At 55.9% G+C, this 22,763-nt stretch overlaps 1 protein-coding gene across 1 annotated transcript; it reads left to right on the forward strand.

Moving 5' to 3' along the window:
- Positions 1–1,295: 1,295 nt before the first annotated feature.
- Positions 1,296–22,440, forward strand: LOC307182857 (myosin-7; the record flags this gene model as incomplete). Its single annotated transcript, XM_079914483.1, has 38 exons — positions 1,296–1,496; positions 1,755–1,898; positions 2,189–2,345; positions 2,520–2,547; positions 3,173–3,281; positions 3,364–3,456; positions 3,560–3,623; positions 4,041–4,139; positions 4,370–4,473; positions 5,136–5,274; positions 5,381–5,499; positions 5,608–5,757; positions 6,036–6,206; positions 6,797–7,106; positions 7,377–7,444; positions 7,779–7,866; positions 8,500–8,617; positions 8,763–8,886; positions 9,169–9,305; positions 9,553–9,808; positions 10,437–10,679; positions 10,829–11,005; positions 11,849–11,994; positions 13,338–13,428; positions 14,132–14,521; positions 14,753–14,879; positions 15,038–15,156; positions 15,939–16,135; positions 16,680–16,863; positions 17,037–17,202; positions 17,333–17,457; positions 18,026–18,334; positions 18,575–18,778; positions 19,887–20,012; positions 20,225–20,500; positions 21,406–21,501; positions 21,623–21,757; positions 22,304–22,440. 38 exons carry the CDS (start codon positions 1,296–1,298, stop codon positions 22,319–22,321), a joined length of 5,808 nt encoding a protein of 1,935 aa, XP_079770609.1. The 3' UTR covers positions 22,322–22,440.
- Positions 22,441–22,763: the final 323 nt, after the last annotated feature.

Raw genomic sequence — 22,763 nt, forward strand, 5'->3', positions numbered from 1 at the left:
GAGGGGCAAGAGGATGGCGGAGGACCATTGTTTAGGAAGTGTGCGCATAAATGCTAGGCTTGCGATGTGTAGCTACCCACGTCCATGCACGTGGAGGGGCTCGTGTGCACAACTAGGAGTCGAGCCCACTGCCGTGTGTGTGCCCCCTGCAGAAGTTGTCCCCAGGCACAGGCACGTGGTGTGGCTATTCCTGTCTTCGTACCCTTGACACTGTACTTGTGCTTTATACATACTGAATGTGCACGTCTGTTGTGGAGAGCGTTCGGCTGTACCATGGGTCTGTCTACAAGAAGAGACCCACAGCGGCTCCTCCCTGACAGTGTTCACCACAACTGACGATAAAACGGGGACAGGAAGGATGAGAACTGGCTTTGGAGTCCTGAGACTGGGGTTCAAGTCCTGGCTCCACCACTTATTGTTACGTGTTCTTGGACAAGCAAGCGGGTTAACCTAGATTTCCTCCTCTGTAGAATGGGGTGAGGACTGAGTAGGAGCACGTGCATAAAGGTGCTCTGTAGGCTGTAAAGCCCCAAAATGTGACCACTGGTTGTACATCAGGTGGCTCAAAAAGGCAAGCTTCACTAGATGGGGGTAGGCAAGGGTGGGGTCATCTGCCAGGAGTGAGGAGTGAGGGGCTCATTGAGTTGACATCAGGAACCTGGGCGGGGAAAGCAAGAGAGAGGACAGGACCAGAGAAGCCACCACCACCGCCCACCCACGTTCATGCCTGAGACGGAGGGAAGATGAAGGGCGGGGCCAGGGCGAGGCAGGGAAGTAGTCCTCACCAGCCAGCCTTCCTTCTCTCCAGGCCCCAGCCAGCTTGACCCCCTTTCCTCTCGAAGGCACATCCGAGAAGCCAAGGTAAGGAGAGCTGAAGATGGGGTGTGGGGGATCTGGGAAGACACACAACTCTAGTTTCTGCCTTGCCTTGGGAGCATGGCTTGGTGGCCAGGAGTTCTTACCTGTGACTAGTGAGGGAGCCAGGGAGGGATGAGGCTCAGAGACGGGTACGGTGGGTATAGTTAGCTTCCTGCTCGCAGAAGCCGGGGACACTCCTCGCTCCTCTAGGAGACCCCCAGCCAGGACAGACGTTAGCCTCCCCGCTCTGCCCCGACAGGTTTGCTAGGGAGTTCTCAGGCTAGAGGATGAGCTCAAGGAACGAGGGACTCTCGGTGACCCCTCCTGAGCCCTGAGCACAGTGCTAGGCTTCGGGGCTCCTGCTGAAGGGGAGAGCCCCGAGAGGGGAGTGGGGGGAGGGCAGTCAGCTCCTTTTCCCTCCCGCTGCAGGCCCAGCCATGGGGGATGCAGAGATGGCTGCGTTTGGGGAGGCCGCCCCCTACCTGCGCAAGTCGGAGAAGGAGCGGCTGGAAGACCAGACCAGGCCTTTCGACCTCAAGAAGGATGTCTTCGTGCCTGATGACGTAGAGGAGTTCGTCAAGGCCAAGATTTCGTCTCGAGAGGGTGGCAAAGTCACCGCCGAGACAGAGCGTGGCAAGGTAGGTGGCAGGGCCGGTGTGAGAGGCCACCATAGATGCCCCCCACACCTGGGTGGCCAGAGAGGGGTGCCACCAGGATTGCCCTTCCTCTGGGTAGGGACCTACTCCCTCCAAATAGCCCTTCTCGTCCCCAGCATCCGGTCTTTCTTCTCTGGGACCCTGGGTCCTTATCTCATGAGCATCGTCGTCCTGTAACTTGCCCAAATCCTATCCCTGCTGAGGGGGCTGACAGCAGGGCCTGCACATGGGCTGTTGCAGACGGTGACCGTGAAGGAGGACCAGGTGTTGCAGCAGAACCCACCCAAGTTCGACAAGATCGAGGACATGGCCATGCTGACCTTCCTGCACGAGCCCGCGGTGCTCTACAACCTCAAGGAACGCTACTCAGCCTGGATGATCTACGTGAGTGCACCCCGGGACATCCCTCTGAATCTAGTGGCTTCCTGCTCCACGTAATTCCACCTCCTGGAGTCCCGAGAGTTTCTGTCTTTTGTGCCCAGGCAGTATTGCACTCTGTCCCAATCCTTGCATCCTTGGTGCAGTTCTAATACCCTGAGGGCTGGGATTGCTCAGATTGAGCGCGTTCATATGTTTTCCTTTCTCTTCCTCTCCTAAGACCTTTCTGTAACTCCGAAAACCGCCAACCCTCCCCCTTCATCACTGGCAACTCACTCCTCGTTTTCCTCCCCTAGACCTACTCGGGCCTCTTCTGCGTCACCATCAACCCCTACAAGTGGCTGCCGGTGTACAACGCCGAGGTGGTGGCTGCCTACCGGGGCAAGAAGAGGAGCGAGGCGCCGCCCCATATCTTCTCCATCTCTGACAACGCCTACCAGTACATGCTGACAGGTGACAGGCCCCAAGCAAAGGGTTTCCAGAGGGCCCTTCCTCCTCTGGAGGGGTTCAGGCCGCTGGGAGTTGCCGAAGAGAGGCAGGGAGCTGGGGCGGGTTGGGGGGTGGGGGAAGCCAGATGGAGCATCTTATGTGGCTCCTGACTTTTCCTCCCCATTTTCCCCCCACCAGACAGAGAAAACCAGTCCATCCTGATCACGTGAGTGTGGCTCCTACCCGTTCCCTTCCAGAATCTCCCTGAGCCCAGCCCCTATGAGGACCACAGCCCCTGTGCATAGACCCACAGTTCTCTTTCCCTCCACCTTCATGCCAGCTCTGATTTCTTCTCTGGCCTTCACCCTGACCTCTCCTTGCTCTCCCCCTTCCTTTCTGCTTCCCATCCCTCTCTTATTTTTTCCTCTCCCATCTCCTTCACTCACGCCCCTCCAGCTCATCACTCCTTTATCCATAATCCCAGTAACACCACATCTTCTTCACCTCTTCATTTTCTTTCATCGTTCCCTTCGCAAACCTTCCCCATTCTTCCAGCCCCACCCATTCTTTTCCAAAACAGCCCAGGCCCATCTCCTCTGATTGACCTTGCCCAGCTAAGACCAGGTTCCACCTGCCCAAATCCACACCTTCTTTCAGCATCCTTCCTGGTTGCTACCCTTGACCATATGTACGTCAGAGTACAGCTGTGTGTTTGAGATGCATATTACCTGGTGGCTTCCTGCTTCAGGGCTCCCCCTGCCAAGTAAAACTAGGCAATCTCTCCTAACTTCAGGCTTGTTGGTCTCAAACAATGTTTGTTCACTGCCTAATAAGCCCAACTGTCCCAACAGTGGAGAATCCGGGGCAGGGAAGACGGTCAACACCAAGAGGGTCATCCAGTACTTTGCTGTCATTGCCGCTATTGGCGATCGCAGCAAGAAGGAGCAGGCCTCAGGCAAGGTAGGCCTACTGTCCTCCAGGGGCCTGCACTGCAAAAGGGAGGAGGAGGCCTCTCACCCGCCACCCTTCTTGACCTCTGCAGGGCACCCTGGAGGACCAGATCATCCAGGCCAACCCCGCCCTGGAGGCCTTTGGCAACGCCAAGACCGTCAGGAATGACAACTCCTCCCGCTTTGTGAGTGGTCCCTGACTTTGGACTTGGGATTTGGGCTGGTCAAGGGATGGTGTCAAGTATGAGCCTTCCCTCAACTCATCACCACTCTTCTCCACCTCTCCAGGGGAAATTCATTCGAATCCATTTTGGGGCCACCGGAAAGTTGGCGTCTGCAGACATAGAGACCTGTGAGTGCCAGGGATCTGCTAGGGCTCAGCCTGAGCTCATCCTCATTCTAACCATCTCCGTTTCAACCTCCCTCTTTGTCTTTCTCTAGGGCCCTGCCCCTCAGGCTCTCTCCCTCTCTCCACCTCTGTGTCTCTAGGTCTATATATTCGTCTCCTTCTGAGACTTCCTCTGGTCTTTCTCCATCACTGTCTCTGCACATCTGTGTGTCTTTCTCTGGGACTTTTCTTGGAGATCATTTCTCTCCTTCTGGGACTCCATCTCCATCTCTGTGTGTCTGTGTATGCGTCTCTCTCCCTCTCTTGTCTCCCTCTCCCTCTGTCCTTTTCTCACTACATTTATCATTCCTTTTTCTCTATTTCCTTATACTTAAATCCCAACCTTTTCTTCCTCTCTTTCTTCTCCCCTACTATTCACAGACCTTCTGGAAAAGTCCAGAGTTATTTTCCAGCTGAAAGCAGAGAGAGATTATCACATTTTCTACCAAATCCTGTCTAACAAAAAGCCTGAGCTGCTGGGTGAGTCACAGCTACCAACCGAGACCAACTATCTCCATGGCAACCTGGTCACCTCGGCTTGTGGCTGCTTGTTGACAGGCCCTGGGTTTATGGCACTGCTGGATTCAGTTCTGTGGGATGTAGGACCCTGTTAAGCCCTGTTCATGTGCTTTTCTGTCATGTGGCAGATAGCCCCAGGGAGGGCCAGGGGTTTGCACTCACATTCTAACCACGTCTTTCTCCCCCGCCAGACATGCTGCTGATCACCAACAACCCCTATGACTACTCATTTATCTCCCAAGGAGAGACTACTGTGGACTCAATTGATGATGCAGAGGAGCTTATGGCCACTGATGTAAGTGCGTGAGGACCCAGCTGAGAGGCGAGGGGATTGGCAGTCAGGGGTAAATGGGGCCAGTTCACTGGCCCACGAATAGAGCTAAGACACTGGCTGTCTGTTGTTCAACGTGGTACGGCCCTCCCTGAGGACCAGAATGTGCCCTATGACCAGGAAGTGCTGGGGTACAGGTGTGGTTAAGACAGGGCAGGCCAGTACTTGGTGTTTTCAATCAAAGCAGAGAGGGTTGAAAGCCATGGGACAGAGAAGCAGACAAGCGAAAAAGCAAGGCATTACCAAGGGAAACGGGGTAGTGGTGGTCACGCAGATGCCGTGGGCCTGGGGCAGGCTGTCAGGTAAAGAACGGGTATAGACACATATGAAAGGTCCAGGCGGGGAAGCAAGGGGAGGGCCTAGAAGAGGGGTAACAGTAGGAAACATGAGTGGGCAACCCTCAGCACCTCCAGCGCACAGCCTGACCACTGACGCTGGGGCTGAGGCAGTCCACACCCCACCCAGCTCTTGTACCTCCCGTCTCAGTTTTGGAGTTCCCCACTGGGGACGGGAGTCTCAGAGCTCACAGGGATTCGGGAGACAAGATCTCTCTCCAGTTCAAGAGGGGTCTCACTTACCTGCCATACTCCCATTTCTGGCTTCCACCAATACGGGCCTGCCTACAGAGTGCCTTTGATGTGCTGGGCTTCACATCAGAGGAGAAGAACTCCATGTACAAGCTGACGGGAGCTATCATGCACTTTGGAAACATGAAGTTCAAACTCAAGCAGCGAGAGGAGCAGGCTGAGCCAGATGGCACCGAAGGTGGGAGTCAGGGATGCGGGGAGCAGCTGTGGAGCCCCTGAAGCCTACCTCTGCAGAGGAGTCATCGCATCCTTTACCAGCTTTGCTACCTGCCCTTTCCTTCCAGAGGCCGACAAGTCCGCCTACCTCATGGGGCTGAACTCAGCTGACCTGCTCAAGGGGCTGTGCCACCCTCGGGTGAAGGTGGGCAACGAGTACGTCACCAAGGGGCAGAATGTCCAGCAGGTGGGTCACCTTCAGAAGTTAAATGGGGGGTTAGCATGGTGCAGTGGGAGCTTTGCAACTCACTCTTTCCTACCACTCTCTCATCGGGGCCTCTCCTCCACCTTCCAGGTGGTGTACGCCAGGGGGGCGCTGGCCAAGGCCGTGTACGAGAAGATGTTCAACTGGATGGTGACGCGGATCAACGCCACCCTGGAGACCAAGCAGCCGCGCCAGTACTTCATAGGCGTCCTGGACATTGCCGGCTTCGAGATCTTCGACGTGAGTGGGGAGCCCCGGGGCTGGGAGAACAGTAACTCACTGGTTCGCACAGGCAGCCACCGCTGGCTGAGCCGGCTGCAGGCCAGGCGCGGGGACGGCGGTGTGCTCTGGTGGAGACGGTCATGTGTCTTCAGGGCGCCCTCCCTCCCCGCCCTGACAGGGGAGGGGAGGGGCCAGCTGCACCCCTTGCCGGGCTGGACGCGGCCCTGGGCGCACCGCATGGGCCACGGACAGCTGCCCGCCTGACCCGCTCCCCTCCCCCACCCCCCGCTCTGTAGTTCAACAGCTTTGAGCAGCTCTGCATCAACTTCACCAACGAGAAGCTGCAGCAGTTCTTCAACCACCACATGTTCGTGCTGGAGCAGGAGGAATACAAGAAGGAGGGCATCGAGTGGGAGTTCATCGACTTCGGCATGGACCTGCAGGCCTGCATCGACCTCATCGAGAAGGTGCCGCTTCGGCCCCTCCGCCTGAACTCTCCACTCACACCCCACATGCATGAACGGCCCAGAAAAGTGGCAGACCCCTCTCCCTTCTGGGAGATCCAGACAGCAGAAGAAGCCCGAGCCCTAGTTCCCAGAACCTTGCAGGAGAGGGTGGTGCCTGGGAGAGCTGAGTTTCCAGAGGCTTGAGAGTGGACACACGGAGGACGGGCACCTCAAGGATGGCCTCCCATACCAGTGTGCTTGCGGCCCTGGTTTACCCATCAAGGAGCAGGAAGTTTGAGGGTGGCACAGGGGCGCATAAGAGAACACCTATTTTCAACCCCATCATCTCAGGGATCTGGGCGATGGAATGGTGTGTAAAGCACCTGTAGCATCCACATTCCCAGACTTTCACAAAGGTCCCTCCGAAATCAAACAAAGTCCCACCTTGGGAAGGCTTGAATAGGTGTCAGTCAATAGATAACTGTACTCAGAGCTGACACTGATACCTAATACCCAAAGGAGCATCTCCATTTGCAAATACTGACCCTAGAGCAGGGTCCATCTCCATCTGCTTAAAGCAGGCTCAGTGATGCTCTCCCCTCCACCCTCAGCCCATGGGCATCATGTCCATCCTGGAGGAGGAGTGCATGTTCCCCAAGGCCACTGACATGACCTTCAAGGCTAAGCTGTTTGACAACCACCTGGGCAAGTCCAGCAACTTCCAGAAGCCACGCAACATCAAGGGGAAGCCGGAAGCCCACTTCTCCCTGATCCACTATGCCGGCACGGTGGACTACAACATCATAGGCTGGCTACAGAAAAACAAAGACCCCCTCAACGAGACGGTGGTGGAGTTGTACAAGAAGTCCTCGCTCAAGATGCTCAGCACCCTGTTTGCCAACTATGCTGGGTTTGACACACGTGAGTGGAGACTGGGACCCAGGGGACTGGGAGAAGGACTTCTGCCGTGGTTCTGAGGCAGGTCATGTGCTACACCCCACCACTTCCATGTTAGGCTGGGCCCCAAGCTTTACAGGTTCAGTGAGATAGAATTGGGTGGAGAAGCTGAGGCACCCACAATGAAGACCCTGGCCTGCAGGCTAAATGTGAAGAGAGGTTGTGATTCCTCACCCCCTGTCCAGACTCCCCACGTGCACACTCGTCCCATTTTCTCGACTCTCCTTCCCACAGCTATCGAAAAGGGCAAAGGCAAGGCCAAGAAAGGCTCATCTTTTCAGACCGTGTCAGCTCTGCACAGGGTGAGCATGTGGCCCAGCACCACCCCAGTCCCGCTTGCCCCCTGCCTGGTTCATCCCCAGCTCCTGCCCCTCAGTCTCTTCAGGCCCTTCCTGATCCTGTCCACCCTGTCTTCTCTCCCCTTCATCTGCTGGCCTCGTCTCCCACTCCTTTCTCATCTCACCTCACTTCACTGTCGCTCCTGCCTCCCATCCTCTCCCTCTCCACGCCTCCCCTAGCCCTCCTTTATCCTCTAGTTCCTCGAGTTCTCTCTGTCTCTCTTTCCCTTCCTTCCTCTCCGCTCACTTCTCTTTCTTTCCCTTTCTTTACTTTTCCCTCTTGGGTTCTGGGCCACAGGAGAATCTGAACAAGCTGATGGCCAACTTGCGCTCCACACACCCCCACTTCGTGCGGTGCATCATCCCCAATGAGACAAAGTCTCCAGGTAAGCCCAAGAAGTCGGGCCCAGCCCAAGGTTGAGACGCGTTGCCCCGGGGTCAGGGCCTTCTAGGTCACCTCCTGAGCTCCCACCATGGAGTTTTCCAAATCACACTCTTCTCCTCCCACTGCCCATGGAGTCTCACACACTACCTCCCAACTCGGCCACAGTGCTGCCTTACATTTGGAATGTGTAGCTCAGAGTAATGTGCAAGGCACTCTGATGGACATTACCTCACTAGTGCCTTACAACCGCTGGTGACACGTGTAAGGATTGTTTATCCCTTTCTGAATGAATCATAAGGAGATGGAGGAGTTCAGGTGCCTAGGTTCAAGGCCTGGCTCTCTTCTGATCAGTTCAGTGACCTTGGTCAAGTCCCTTAACCTGTCCGGGCTTACTTTATTCTCTAAAAAATGGGCTATATTTGCCCTGGCTATCACCTATGATAATAGGCATAAACCATCTAAAATAAGGACCGTGAAAGCCTTTCGGTTATTCTCAAAACACGGCTAGGAAAAAATACTGACTTGCTAAGGTTATAGGCCAGTACGTGGCAGAGCCAGGATCAGAACCCAGAACCCTTGGCTGTTAGTCCCGTGCTCTCTCAACACACTCCTCTCTCTTCCCCTCCCGCCACAGGGGTGATGGACAACCCCCTGGTCATGCACCAGCTGCGCTGCAATGGCGTGCTGGAGGGCATCCGCATCTGCAGGAAGGGCTTCCCCAACCGCATCCTCTACGGGGACTTCCGGCAGAGGTGGGTACCAGGGCCCCCCAGGGCTCAGGGAACAGGGGGAGCATAGGCAGCCTCAGGTGGGAGGGGAGTCTTCAGGTGGCCTCAGATTCTCTGGGCAGAGCAGATCAGTGCAGAACGTGGGTAACTACGGGCACCTCCCTCCCAGGTACCGCATCCTGAACCCGGCAGCCATCCCCGAGGGCCAGTTCATTGACAGCAGGAAAGGGTCAGAGAAGCTGCTGGGCTCCCTGGACATTGACCACAACCAGTACAAGTTCGGCCACACCAAGGTGAGGAAAGGGAAGAAACAAACTGATTACAGGAAGACCTGTCTTGTCCTTTGACTCCTCACCTCATGGCTCCTTTCCTTTTACCAACCATCTCAGGAACATTACTGAACCACGTGCTAGCCCTCCCCATGGACCAGACAGCACTGCTCCCCCATGCCAGCTCCAGCTGCCATTGACCTCCTTCCTCCAGTTCTTTCCTGCATTGTTAGCCTCTCTAAGATAAGCACCCCCTCTTTTCCATCCTGCCTGTCCTAGTCATGTCCACACACACCTTCTCCACAGGTGTTCTTCAAGGCGGGGCTGCTGGGGCTGCTGGAGGAGATGCGGGACGAGAGGCTGAGCCGCATCATCACCCGCATCCAGGCTCAGTCCCGGGGTGTGCTCTCCAGAATGGAGTTCAAGAAGCTGTTGGAACGCAGGTGAGAGATCTCAAAAGGAGGTTCTCAGGTCTCTAAGGCCCAGGTTGGTTCAGGACAGTATAAGGAGAAAGAGCACACCAGGTCTTCAAATGACAAAGGGGGCACGACACACATACAGACACAGGGTGGGCCTTGCTGTCGGAGTGTGGGATGGATGGAGGACAGGGCCATGACCCAGGAGCCAAGGACTCAGGACAGGGAGGAGGGAGGAAGCTCTCTCACCAACCTTCTTGCTGTGCCCCGGCAGAGACTCCCTGCTGGTAATCCAGTGGAACATTCGGGCCTTCATGGGGGTCAAGAACTGGCCCTGGATGAAGCTCTACTTCAAGATCAAACCGCTGCTGAAGAGCGCAGAGACAGAGAAGGAAATAGCCCTCATGAAGGAGGAGTTTGGGCGCCTCAAAGAGGCTCTGGAGAAGTCGGAGGCTCGACGCAAGGAGCTGGAGGAGAAGATGGTGTCCCTGCTGCAGGAGAAGAACGACCTGCAGCTCCAAGTGCAGACGGTGAGGCTCCCGGGCCTCTGCTGGCTCTTCTGCCCTACACCTGCCCACATCCCCCACACACCCTGCACTTCCCCTCCCAGGGGCTCACCATCTTGTGCCCTCATAGGCAGAGGATTCTGGAATCAATACTTCCAAAGACCTCCAAAGAGGTCTCTTGAGGGAAAGAAAGGGAAAGGGAGAAAGAACTAACTTAAAAACATGGGCTTTCCACCAGGGTTCAACCTGGATCCACAGCTTAATAATTTTTCAACCTTGGGCAAACCATGCATTATCTTTGAGTCTCAATGTCCTCATCTCTAGATGGGAAATAAAGCCACCCATCTCACTAGGTTGTAAATATGTAAAGTGCTGGCATCAACAAACACAGTTCCCTCCCGTTGATGGAAGAACCAGAGGAAGAGGGCCAGATAAAGAGACTTCTGGTTCCCTTCCTCTCGGCTCTCATCCCCCAGTGCTCCCATCACATTGCCCTAAAACTCTTCCTCTCCCCATCCTTCTGAGGTTCTTCTCAGCTGGGGAGATCCTAGAGCTCCCCTCCTATAGTGAGGGTGGAGCCTGTCCCTCCATGCACTTGCCAGGGCGAGGACCCCATCCACCAAACAGCCTCCCCTCTGTACCTTGCGCTCAGGAACAAGACAACCTGGCTGATGCGGAAGAGCGCTGCGACCAGCTGATCAAGAACAAGATCCAGCTGGAGGCCAAGGTGAAGGAGATGACCGAGAGGCTGGAGGACGAGGAGGAGATGAACGCCGAGCTCACGGCCAAGAAGCGCAAGCTGGAAGACGAGTGCTCTGAGCTCAAGAGGGACATTGATGACCTGGAGCTGACGCTGGCCAAGGTGGAGAAGGAGAAGCACGCCACAGAGAACAAGGTGAGGGCAGCTCCCTCTGGCTCCAGCCCGTGTCTCCTCAGGATTCCCAGACCTGAGTGTGGCCCAGGTCCTTGGCATTGGAGGTCTCCACAGATGTCTCCAGGTTGGTGACCTTTGACCCTAAAGGGGATGGGGTTCTTGGTCAACAGGTGAAGAACCTGACAGAGGAGATGGCTGGGCTGGACGAGATCATTGCCAAGCTGACCAAGGAGAAGAAAGCTCTGCAAGAGGCCCACCAACAGGCCCTGGATGACCTTCAGGCTGAGGAGGACAAGGTCAACACCCTGACCAAGGCCAAGGTCAAGCTGGAACAGCATGTGGACGATGTAAGTAGATTGTCACAAGGGCCTAGATATACCATGTCCATCTGTGCTTGTATGTGTGTGTGTGTGTGTGTGTGTGTGTGTGTGTGTGTGTGTGTGTTTGGGGGGGTGGGGCTGGACAGTGCTCCCTCTCCTGACACCTTTCTAGAAGGGAGCTGGGGAATAGAAAAGGGGAGGGGTGATCAATTCTGATTTATATATCTTATCTTGCTGATGTGATCCACAGTAGAGATGGGCTTCCTTATTTCACTTGATGTTCAAGCCTAGATGTCTCTCCCTTCAACCACGGGATTTAGAGGGTTAACTTGTAAGAACATGAAACATTTTCTTGGGAATTTTGTGAAGCTCCTCAAGGATGATCTTTGGACTTCTAATATTTTAGCCAGGATCTGATCCTTAGTGATCATTGTTCTCACACGTAGTCCTTTGAGCATATCTCTACTGAATCACTCTTTATCACTCTGTGTTATCATTACTGAAGTATTCGTCCCAGCCATAGACTGGAAGCTGCCTTTAGGTGGGAACTTGGATTTATTCAATTTTGTGTCTATAGTGCCTAATAGGGGGCCTGGTATCCAGTAGGTGCTTATAGGATGCAGAATGAATGAACATAGCTTTGGAATTTCATCCCACAGTCATACATTCAATCATTTATCAAATAGTTACTGAGCATCCCTCCATGCTAGGTGCTCTCACAGTCCCCTGGCAACAACCGGCCCATTCTGGGGAAGCTTTCCCAAGTCTTGACACCTCTCAGGATTCCTCAACCACAGAGGGACTTAGCTCCCAAATCACCAAATAAGGATGCTTGGCCTAACGGGGCACATTGGTCCTTTTCTCCGTCAGCTGGAGGGATCCCTGGAGCAGGAGAAGAAGGTGCGTATGGACCTGGAACGAGCCAAGCGGAAGCTTGAGGGAGACCTGAAGCTGACCCAGGAGAGCATCATGGATCTGGAGAACGACAAGCAGCAGCTGGATGAGCGGCTAAAAAAGTAGCGTGTTCCCCGCCCCATCGCCCTTCCTCCTCCCCCACCCAGCAGACTGTTCCGCCCATGGCAATATTAGCTGAGCCAAGACATCCAACCTCAGAGGCAACAGCCTCATGCAGCCTCCATAAGTAGGTGCAAAACTGTGGGCAAAGCCTCCAGGAAGAGGGCTTTCCTCCCCCAGACACGTACATCAGGGCCCGGCAGGCCTCCCTGGCAAAAGTCTAACCCGGATCCCTCAAGCCCTCTCTTCCTGCTGGGCACTCAAAAGGGATGGAAAATAACAGCTCACCCCCTTTATACACAAGTCTCTTTGGAGACCAGTTGCTTAACACGGAGGAAAGCTCCACACAAAAGCCTCTCAGGTAAATCCTTTCAGGTCCTTCACGGAGAGCCCAGAGGACCACAGAGAAACGGCTCAGCCACCACGTGTGAGCAGGGCACGGTCTGGCTACTTCTTTGTTCAGTGATCTTGTGGTTCCAATTCTTATTGCAAGATCTTCAAAAATGTGTAGGTCCACTTTTCACACCTGGCAAACAGTGAGTCTGTGGGGCATTTCTGGATGATCAAAGATCTTACGGTGCTTTAGGGTCAGGACTATGAAAGGCTGTGAAACTCATCCTGGTCTACAGTCTCACCAGGAAATCTTCATACTTCCCCAGGCACAGTACTTGCTGAATGAATGAATAAATATATGATCCCAGTGATCCTCAAACCACCTTTTAAGAATGGTACTTGGGGCTTCCCTGGTGGCGCAGTGGTTGAGAGTCCGCCTGCCGATGCAGGGGACAAGGGTTCGTGCCCCGGTCCGGGAAGATCCCACATGCCGCGGAGCGGCTGGGCCCGTGAGCCATGGCCACTGAGTCTGCGCGTCCGGAGCCTGTGCTCCGCAACGGGAGAGGCCACAGCAGTGAGAGGCCCGCGTACCGCAAAAAAAAAAAAAAAAAAAAAATGGTACTTGAACCCCACTTACCAAAGAGGAAAGGAAGGCTCAGAAAGGTTACCAAGTTGCCCAAAGTAACAGTGACAGAATTAGAGACCATCAGAGCTAAAAGGGGCCTTTGAGTCGACCTAGTCCAACGCCTTCATTTTATAGACCAAAGAAGGGAGCATCTCGGAGCCCAGGTCCTGTCACTCCACCTACAGTGCTCTTCCTGTTATATTTCCTATTGAACTTCAATCCTTCAGCAGGTGTTACACTTTCAGGGACCTTACAACAGCCCTGGAAGCTGGGGTTTTTTTGATGAAATTTTGCTCCTCGTTTGTTTCATTACCATCTCCAACCACGGGCAGGCCCTCCTGGAGCCCAACCAGCCTCCCTTGCCTCACCCTCCCTCCTTCCCCGCAGGAAGGACTTTGAGCTGAACGCCCTCAATGCAAGGATTGAGGATGAGCAGGCCCTGGGCAGCCAGCTGCAGAAGAAGCTCAAAGAGCTTCAGGTAAGGTCCCTGGGCTGGTGCTCAGCCCCCCAACCCTCCTCCAGGCCGTTCTCTCCCAGCGTCACAGGCACTGGCTCTGTGTCTGTGAAGGGAGGTGCTGGGCCATCACAGTTCCCCTGTGGAGCACCTCGAGGAGGGCTGGCTGATCCAAGGATGACATAGGAAGAGATCTTGAAACACTCACGGGTCTGGGGACAGAAATCCCAGCTTCCTATATCAGCTGTGGTTCAGCTGGTGACTGTGGGTAGTCCACTGCCAATCTCTGGGTCTATATGTCCTCCCTTGTTCCCTGTGGCTTTTAAGGTCCCTTCAGCCCTGATGGTCTGTGACTTCAGTTCTTACCTCTAGAGTGAACGCTGTGTTGGGTCTTTAGTTGTCTGGTCAGACGAACGTGGCTCTCTCATTCCAACTTCTATTATTTTTGCCACAAAACTGCTTAAACTATCCCTGGAACACAGGTCTCTTTGTCCTTCTTCAAGAGCAAGCTTCAACCGCTTTCCTTCCAATAAAGACAATGTACAATGTTCCGGCCCAAACTCAGCTGTCCAAACCATCTCACCAAAATCCTGTTATTTCTACCTGTCCACTGGTGGAACTAAGCTGCCTGCTGTTCCAGACAGGCCAGGAGCCTTCTAGAGCCCTGGGGAGGGGGTTGTGATGGAGGGGTCAGGCGGTGGGTCTGAGCCCCCTGTACCCTGCCCAGGCGCGCATCGAGGAGCTGGAGGAAGAGCTGGAGGCCGAGCGCACTGCCCGGGCCAAGGTGGAGAAGCTGCGCTCAGACCTGTCCCGGGAGCTGGAGGAGATCAGTGAGCGGCTGGAGGAGGCTGGCGGGGCCACGTCCGTGCAGATCGAGATGAACAAGAAGCGCGAGGCTGAGTTTCAGAAGATGAGGCGGGACCTGGAGGAGGCCACGCTGCAGCACGAGGCCACGGCGGCCGCCCTGCGCAAGAAACACGCCGACAGCGTGGCCGAGCTGGGCGAGCAGATTGACAACCTGCAGCGCGTGAAGCAGAAGCTGGAGAAGGAGAAGAGCGAGTTCAAGCTGGAGCTGGACGACGTCACCTCCAACATGGAGCAGGTCATCAAGGCCAAGGTGGGCCTCTGCTCTCCTCTCCCCTCCTCCCATTCCCTCCACCTGCCTCCACTTTCTGTCCGTGCCTCCTCTCTCTTCTTTGATGGTTCAGCTTCCTGCTTCCCTTCTTCGACCCAGTTCTTGGACCCTTTTGTTCCTCCATGCCTTTTTCTTCCCTTCTCCTTTAATTGCATCACTCACACCCCTTCAGCACCCCCTACATAGATCGTATGACTCCCCTTCCTGTCTCAGGCTAACCTGGAGAAGATGTGCCGGACCCTGGAGGACCAGATGAACGAGCACCGAAGCAAGGCCGAGGAGACCCAGCGTTCTCTCAACGACCTCACCAGCCAGCGGGCGAAGCTGCAGACCGAGAATGGTGAGCCCCATCCTAGTCTCCCAACTTCCTGAGCCACCACAGGCTTGGGTGCACACACATATCTCTCCAGAGAATGGGACCTGAGGGTTAGGGGAGGGGTTGGGGGAGAGAGGACTGACTGACCTTTGAGAGTTGAGCGTGCCTCGGTGCCTCTCCAGGTGAGCTGTCCCGGCAGCTGGATGAGAAGGAGGCGCTGATCTCCCAGCTGACCCGGGGCAAGCTCACCTATACCCAGCAGCTGGAGGACCTCAAGAGGCAGCTGGAGGAGGAGGTTAAGGTGAGGCCTGGACTCAGGGCACTTGGTCCAGCATACTGGCTGGCCTCGCATCCACATCACTTTCTTTCCTAAGAATGAGGCTTGCCATCTACCCAGTATTTTCCCATTTTCCAAAAGGGATAATAGCCCAGACTCTACCACGCGCCTCCTTAATCTATTCCCCATGCGGAGGCCCTCTGTCTTTCTGCTGCTGTCTCTGGAGGGCATGAAGTAAGGGTGCCCAGGTCGGGGGGGAAGCGAGGTGAGGAAATAAACTAGGGAGATGTGATGGCCTTCACTGGGTATAGGTATGGGATGCAGAAACTGTACAAGTGGTCCTGGGATTAGCAGAGCAAGCTGAAAACTGCAGAAAGAAACTCCACTGGTTCCTGAAATTCTTAGCACTTTGCTGGGCTCATGAAAAAGGGAAATGACTATGACTTTTAAAAAAGGCCAGGTCTCAAATCCTAACCTGCCTCTTAGAGCTTGGTGACCTTGGGGAAATCAACAAACCTCTGTGAGCCTCCGTCTCCTTCCCTGTAAAACAGGGGTGAGGATGATAACGCCTGCTGCCGTGAGGAGCACGGGGGGGGACGGGCAGGAAGCATTTTGTAAATAGCGCAGTGCTGTACGGACTTTCTTTGCTTATAGTACTTAGTAAACCATTCCAGGTCCACTAGGGATTTAGAGATAGGTGAGGCCACTAGGGTGTTAGTGCTGAAATTTAGGGTGAGGAGACGGGCAGGAACTGGAGTTGCATCACAGGGAAAGCTGAGCCCGCCTCCCGGTGCCGCCCCTCCCAGGCGAAGAACGCCCTGGCCCACGCGCTGCAGTCAGCCCGGCACGACTGTGACCTGCTGCGGGAGCAATACGAGGAGGAGACGGAGGCCAAGGCCGAGCTGCAGCGCGTCCTGTCCAAGGCCAACTCGGAGGTGGCCCAGTGGAGGACCAAGTATGAGACGGACGCCATCCAGAGGACCGAGGAGCTGGAGGAGGCCAAGTGAGTCCCGGGCGGCCTGCCTCTGGCTGAGGCCCCTGTGAGGGTAGGATGCAGCCCAGCCCACTCCTCAGTGGGTCTGGCCCAGGGGATGGATGCTTAGCTGTGTTTTGACCACACAGAGGACCCTGCCCTGGCCCCACCTCCTTCTCCTCTCAGGGAAGCTTTTTGCTCGCGTTATGTTTCTCATCCGAATATAAGACGAACAAAAGGTTTGTCTGAGGGCAGAGCGCTCCCACCTGGGGCAGGGTGCCATGGCAGGGGAGATGGGGGCGCTCAGAGCCCATGTGTCCTCCGTGTCTGCAGCCTAGAGCCTAGGGATGCCTCGCAAAGGGCCCTCCGGGTGCTGTGGGTCTTCACACCTCCCAGAACCTCTGCCTGCCCCGTTCCCAGCCCCTGGGCCTGTCCTCAGGTTTCTCCAACAATGCTTCTGAGTTTTCAAAGACTGTTTTGTACAAGCCTCACAATGTGTACCCTTGTCCAAATCCACACCCTCCATCCTCCCCACCCTCTCCCACCACTACCCCCCTTCCCCCAACACGGGCAGGAAGAAGTTGGCCCAGAGGCTGCAGGACGCCGAGGAGGCCGTCGAGGCCGTCAACGCCAAGTGCTCCTCGCTGGAGAAGACCAAGCACCGGCTGCAGAATGAGATCGAAGACCTGATGGTGGACGTGGAGCGCTCCAACGCGGCCGCCGCGGCCCTGGACAAGAAGCAGAGGAACTTCGACAAGGTGGGCCCAGGCTGGGGACTCGCAGCCAGGGGCCAGAGCAGGCGGGCAGGCGGGAGTCAGGAACGTCCTCCCAGGAGGCAGAGGCTGGGAGGAGGCTGAGCCCAGGAGAGGGGCCTGGGCGCCCCTGGACGTGGGGCTGGGGCTGCCCGGTGAGCCGCGTCCCGTCCCCGCAGATCCTGGCCGAGTGGAAGCAGAAGTACGAGGAGTCGCAGTCGGAGCTGGAGTCCTCGCAGAAGGAGGCGCGCTCCCTCAGCACCGAGCTCTTCAAGCTCAAGAACGCCTACGAGGAGTCCCTGGAGCACCTGGAGACCTTCAAACGGGAGAACAAGAACCTGCAGGGTGCGGGCCCAGGCCGGGGGCGGGGGCGGGGCAGGGAGGGTCCGCACGTGGCGCCACCCAGCGGCTCCTAGAGGCGTGCCCCCCGTTGGAGCCCGGCTGCCCCCAGCTGAGCGGCCCGCCCCTCCCACAGAGGAGATCTCCGACCTGACCGAGCAGCTGGGCTCCAGTGGAAAGACCATCCACGAGCTGGAGAAGGTCCGCAAGCAGCTGGAGGCTGAGAAGCTGGAGCTGCAGGCGGCCCTGGAGGAGGCCGAGGTGCGCACACAGGGGTAGGGGGTGCGCAAGGGGTGGGAGAAGAAGCTGAGCTCTAGGCTGTGGTCCCTGTTCTCATCTCCCTTTGTTTTTGTTCACTGCTCAATTCTCAGAGCCTAGAACAGTGCCTGGCACATAGTAGGCACTCAACAAATATTGTGGAATGAATGAATGAACCCGGTCACTCAGTTCCCTTCACACAAACATTTTACCTATTACATCTTAGACAAGATTTCCTGTTTCACTCCCCCACCCCCCTTCCATCTCTGCCTCCCTCTTCGGGTTTTTACATTCTGTGCCTGATTGCCTCGGTTTCCTTGGCAACACCACTCTCTTCATTTTCCTCTTTGTCTTCATAGCTTGCTCTCCTCTGTGAGAGCCTGAATCACCTTCTCTTAGGCCTTTTTTTTTCTTTCTTTCAAATTCCCTTTTCTTCTTCCTCCTTCTGCTTCTTTGACTGAACCACTTACACCACTCTTGAACTCACTTTGTATCCACGATTCATGGACAGACCCCTGCCCCCATCCTGTTCCCTGACTTCCTCGGACCCTCTCTCCCCACCCCACTCCAGGCCTCCCTGGAGCACGAGGAGGGCAAGATCCTGCGGGCCCAGCTGGAGTTCAACCAGATCAAGGCAGAGATGGAGCGGAAGCTGGCAGAGAAGGACGAGGAGATGGAGCAGGCGAAGCGCAACCACCTGCGGGTGGTGGACTCCCTGCAGACCTCCCTGGACGCGGAGACGCGCAGCCGCAACGAGGCCCTGCGGGTGAAGAAGAAGATGGAGGGCGACCTCAACGAGATGGAGATCCAGCTCAGCCACGCCAACCGCGTGGCCGCCGAGGCCCAGAAGCAAGTGAAGAGCCTCCAGAGCTTGCTGAAGGTACCTGGTGACTCTTGGAAGCAGGAAGTCACCTCACCCAGAGAGGGGCGGTGGCCGAGTTGGGGGGTGGCGTCCCATCACAGCACCAGATCCCTCCTGCCCCGGGGCCGTCGCAGGCACCTCCCACAGGTCCCACCTGAGCCACCGCCAGGGGCTCTCCGCAGCATCCAGTTCAGCTGACGGCCTTCTGATGGGCCAGAGCCCAGCTGCCTCTCTCACGCCCACTCTCCTGATGCGCAGGACACCCAGATCCAGCTGGATGACGCGGTCCGTGCCAACGATGACCTGAAGGAGAACATCGCCATCGTGGAGCGGCGCAACAACCTGCTGCAGGCCGAGCTGGAGGAGCTGCGGGCCGTGGTGGAGCAGACGGAGCGGTCCCGGAAGCTGGCCGAGCAGGAGCTGATCGAGACCAGCGAGCGGGTGCAGCTGCTGCACTCCCAGGTGAGAGGCCAGGAGAAACCTGCCGAGCAGCAGAGCCAGGACACCTAGCGATGCTCTGAATCAGATGGCCTGAGAAAGCATATGTCCAGGCACATGGATCATAAATTATTTCATCTCTGGGACCAGCTCGCCTCTGTTAGTCATGGCTGCGGAACCACAACCTTGAGAAAGGGGTCTACACTTAAAAGCTAAGAGTGTCATGGTGGATTGGTGGTGCCTGGCAAAATCACAAATCTGGGAGTCGTGGAATGCACGCTGTTATGTGATATCCTACCTCTAGAAGACAGCCAGCCTCAGCTTGCTGTATTAAAATGGGACTTTTGGGCTTCCCTGGTGGCGTAGTGGTTGAGAGTCCGCCTGCCGATGCAGGGGACACGGGTTCGTGCCCCGGTCCGGGAAGATCCCACATGCCGCGGAGCGGCTGGGCCCCGGAGCCACGGCCGCTGAGCCTGCACGTCCGGAGCCTGTGCTCCGCAATGGGAGAGGCCACAACAGTGAGAGGCCCATGTACCGAAAATAAATAAATAAATAAATAAAATGGGACTTTTGGAGTTGAAAGAAGCACAACTGCATCTACTTGCAAACCAAATTCTCCACAGAACACCATTTTTCTGCAATCCCATACACACTGTTTTCAGCTATACTCGGTAATGAGTTTTTACGTCCATCTCACTGCACTGCCCTGTGGAGTTTTGTTCTGTAATCTAGTACATATGGGAATGACATCACCCACGGATGTGGTCCTCTCTTCCTTACCCCACTCCTTCTATAACTATAATCGCTTCCAGGATACAGTCCCTTTAACCAAGTTTTTCCCATTTTCCTTGGAATATTTTCATACTCCTGCACAGACGTGTTACTACAGATCTCAGGAGTAAAACTACAGACCCTTTCCTGCTTGAAGTCTTTCTTCAGAGCCGAGTCCCTTTAGATATATTGTCTAGAATATATCTATTTTCATAGGAAAAGAGAAAGCAGGTGCAAAACAAGGAAAATACTAAGAACAAGACATGTTTTTAAAAACTGAGCAGTTCTAATTTTCTCTGGGTAAAAGTGTAGAATCAGGCAGCAAAGCAGACATTCAATAGTTTTCTTTGCGTTTATCTAGAACACCAGCCTCATCAACCAGAAGAAGAAGATGGAGGCAGACCTGTCCCAGCTTCAGGGCGAAGTGGAGGAGGCAGTGCAGGAGTGCAGGAACGCCGAGGAGAAGGCCAAGAAGGCCATCACGGACGTGAGTGACCGCTCCCCTTCTTGCCCTCCCCAAAAGACTCGAACCAGGCCTGTGGGTCCAGGCCAGGCCACTGTGCTGTAACAGCGGTGACTCTGCCACTCTGTGGGTTTGAGGGCCTCAGGGAGCAAACGGCAGGATGGGAAAGAGGTGATCCTTAATGGGAAAGAGGAGGCCCCGGGGTCCTGTTCTTTTACGCTCTCTGCCGTGCACAGGCCGCCATGATGGCGGAGGAGCTGAAGAAGGAGCAGGACACCAGCGCGCACCTGGAACGCATGAAGAAGAACATGGAGCAGACCATCAAGGACCTGCAGCACCGGCTGGACGAGGCCGAGCAGATCGCCCTCAAGGGCGGCAAGAAGCAGCTGCAGAAGCTGGAGGCCCGGGTGCGGGAGCTGGAGAATGAGCTGGAAGCCGAGCAGAAGCGCAACGCGGAGTCGATCAAGGGCATGAGGAAGAGTGAGCGTCGCATCAAGGAGCTCACCTACCAGGTGCGGGCACGGCGGCTGCTCTGGGGCCAGGGCCTCTGCATTATGGCATGAAACCAGGGTGACAGCCACCCCAGAGGGATGAAGTGTTCTCTCTTAGCCTCTTACAGGTCAAGGAGTGAGAGTACAGCCCCTGGCTGCCCTGTTTCTACCTCTGCCTGACCCTGTTCTACCCTGAGTGTCCCCTGGCTCAGAGGGCAGTCTCTGAGCCCCTGGCCTTCAAGTTCCACCTCAGCATTCCCCCTCAGCCTTTCCGCTGCAGACACCAGAGCTCGAGCTAGAGCTCACCCTGCACAGATTACCAGAAAGCAAATATGTAGTCAAACCTTAGCCTGGCGTCATCACCACCAAAAAACACCAAACCATTTAAACGAATCTCAGAACTTTTCAGTTACTCAGGGAAGTGTAGACTTTAGCTCTTATGGTGTTTTCTAGAATCAGACTGTCAATCAGATTTTCTTTCCATTCCAATCCAGAGATTCGCCATCCCTCTATGCATACTTGTCCTTAACCTAGATCAAGTCAATGTCATTTCCCAGCAGCCCAGGAAACCCTGTCAGGCCTGCAGTCCCAGAGTTCCTGCCAGCACACGCTGGGTTCTAGAAACAGGCGGCTTACTCTCCATGGGCCCCCAGGACCCCCCAGGACCCCCCAGGGCCTGTGCACACACACAGTTTTGTGTGCAATTTCAGGGAGCCCATCCGCTCCCTAGACTCTTTCTTGGTACAAACCATTAAAAGTATTCATACCTTTTTGGGTAAGAAATTGTGAGGGGAACTCAAGTGTTTGGTGAGGATCCAGGAGTTGAAATGGGTCAGGATATTGCATTCAGGGTAAAGCCGATGAGTGGGGAAGGGGCTGCAGTGCTTCCCATGACCATGCCGTACTCACTTCTGCCCGACCCCCAGACGGAGGAGGACAGGAAGAACCTGCTGCGGCTGCAGGACCTGGTGGACAAGCTGCAGCTGAAGGTCAAGGCCTACAAGCGCCAGGCCGAGGAGGCGGTGAGTGACCCCGATGGGGCCCAGGCCTGGAGGAGGGGACAAGGAGCCGGCCCCCAGGCTGGGAGTCTAATAATCCCTGGCTCCTCTCGCCTCATCCCCCCGCCCCCCCGAACCCCCGCAGGAGGAACAGGCCAACACCAACCTGTCCAAGTTCCGCAAGGTGCAGCACGAGCTGGATGAGGCAGAGGAGCGGGCGGACATCGCCGAGTCCCAGGTCAACAAGCTGCGGGCCAAGAGCCGCGACATCGGCGCCAAGGTGGGTTTCCCGCATGGCAGCGCCCACACACACATCGGTCCCCTCGCCCCAGCATCCCTCCCCTTCATTCACCCCCACAGCTGAACCCCACGACCCCAGAGGCGGGGTAACTCAGTCCTCCACGATTTCTAGGCTTCTTCCCATTCTGACTACCAATGATTTTGTGAATCCCAGCCCTAGGGTGGTCAGCAAAGACCCCAACTGATAGACACCTAGTGTGTCCCAATTTCCCCCAACTGCTATTTCTACTTCTCTTCCACCTAGTTTAGGCCTTCAACCTTGTAATTCCAACCTAAGGTGCACCTCCCAGAGGACCCCTTGTCCTCACCCAGGAAGCATCCCTCCAGCTGACCCCAGAGCCCTACCCTCCAGGACTTGCCCTCCACACTGACCCCTAGGACCCATCTCCCACCACCAGGGGGCCTCCCTCAGGCCACACGGTGGTCCTGCCCCCATCGGTGCCCATCTCCCCTTTGTTGCCTGTGCCCATCCCTGCCCAACACCCACCTCTCCGGAGCTAGTTGGGACTTTGTTTCCTTTCCAAAGGGCTTGAACGAGGAGTAGCTGTGCCACATCTCCTTGATCTGCCCCGTCCTGAGGGTGCAACGAAGCTCCCAGTCCTGGAGCCTGGAGAGCAGCCCCTTTGGAGGAAGCAGAATAAAGCAATTTTCCTTGAAGTGAGATCCTGCCTCTAGACTTTTCTTCGCAGTCTGCCAGCCACAGGAACACAGGGACATGGACGCGGGGTGGGGGTGGGTGCTCTGGAGGAGGAGTCCAGACCCAAGAGGCCTCCCTAGGGAGCCTGTGAGGCTCTGAGCATCCTGGTGCAGCCCTGCCAGGTGCTCCCCTTCACTTCCTCCTCAGCAGGCGACACCTCTCCTGCCAGCCCTCTCCCTGGCCCAGAGACCCTGGGAGGTAAAGGAGATTTAGGGAGGCCCTTAAGGCTCTCCTAGAGCAAGTGAGCCCACCTGCATGGCCCTACACCCCAAATCTGATCAACACGACC

This window comes from Stenella coeruleoalba (genome assembly GCF_951394435.1).
Source record: "Stenella coeruleoalba genome assembly, chromosome: 2".
Classification (NCBI taxonomy): Eukaryota; Metazoa; Chordata; class Mammalia; order Artiodactyla; family Delphinidae; genus Stenella; species Stenella coeruleoalba.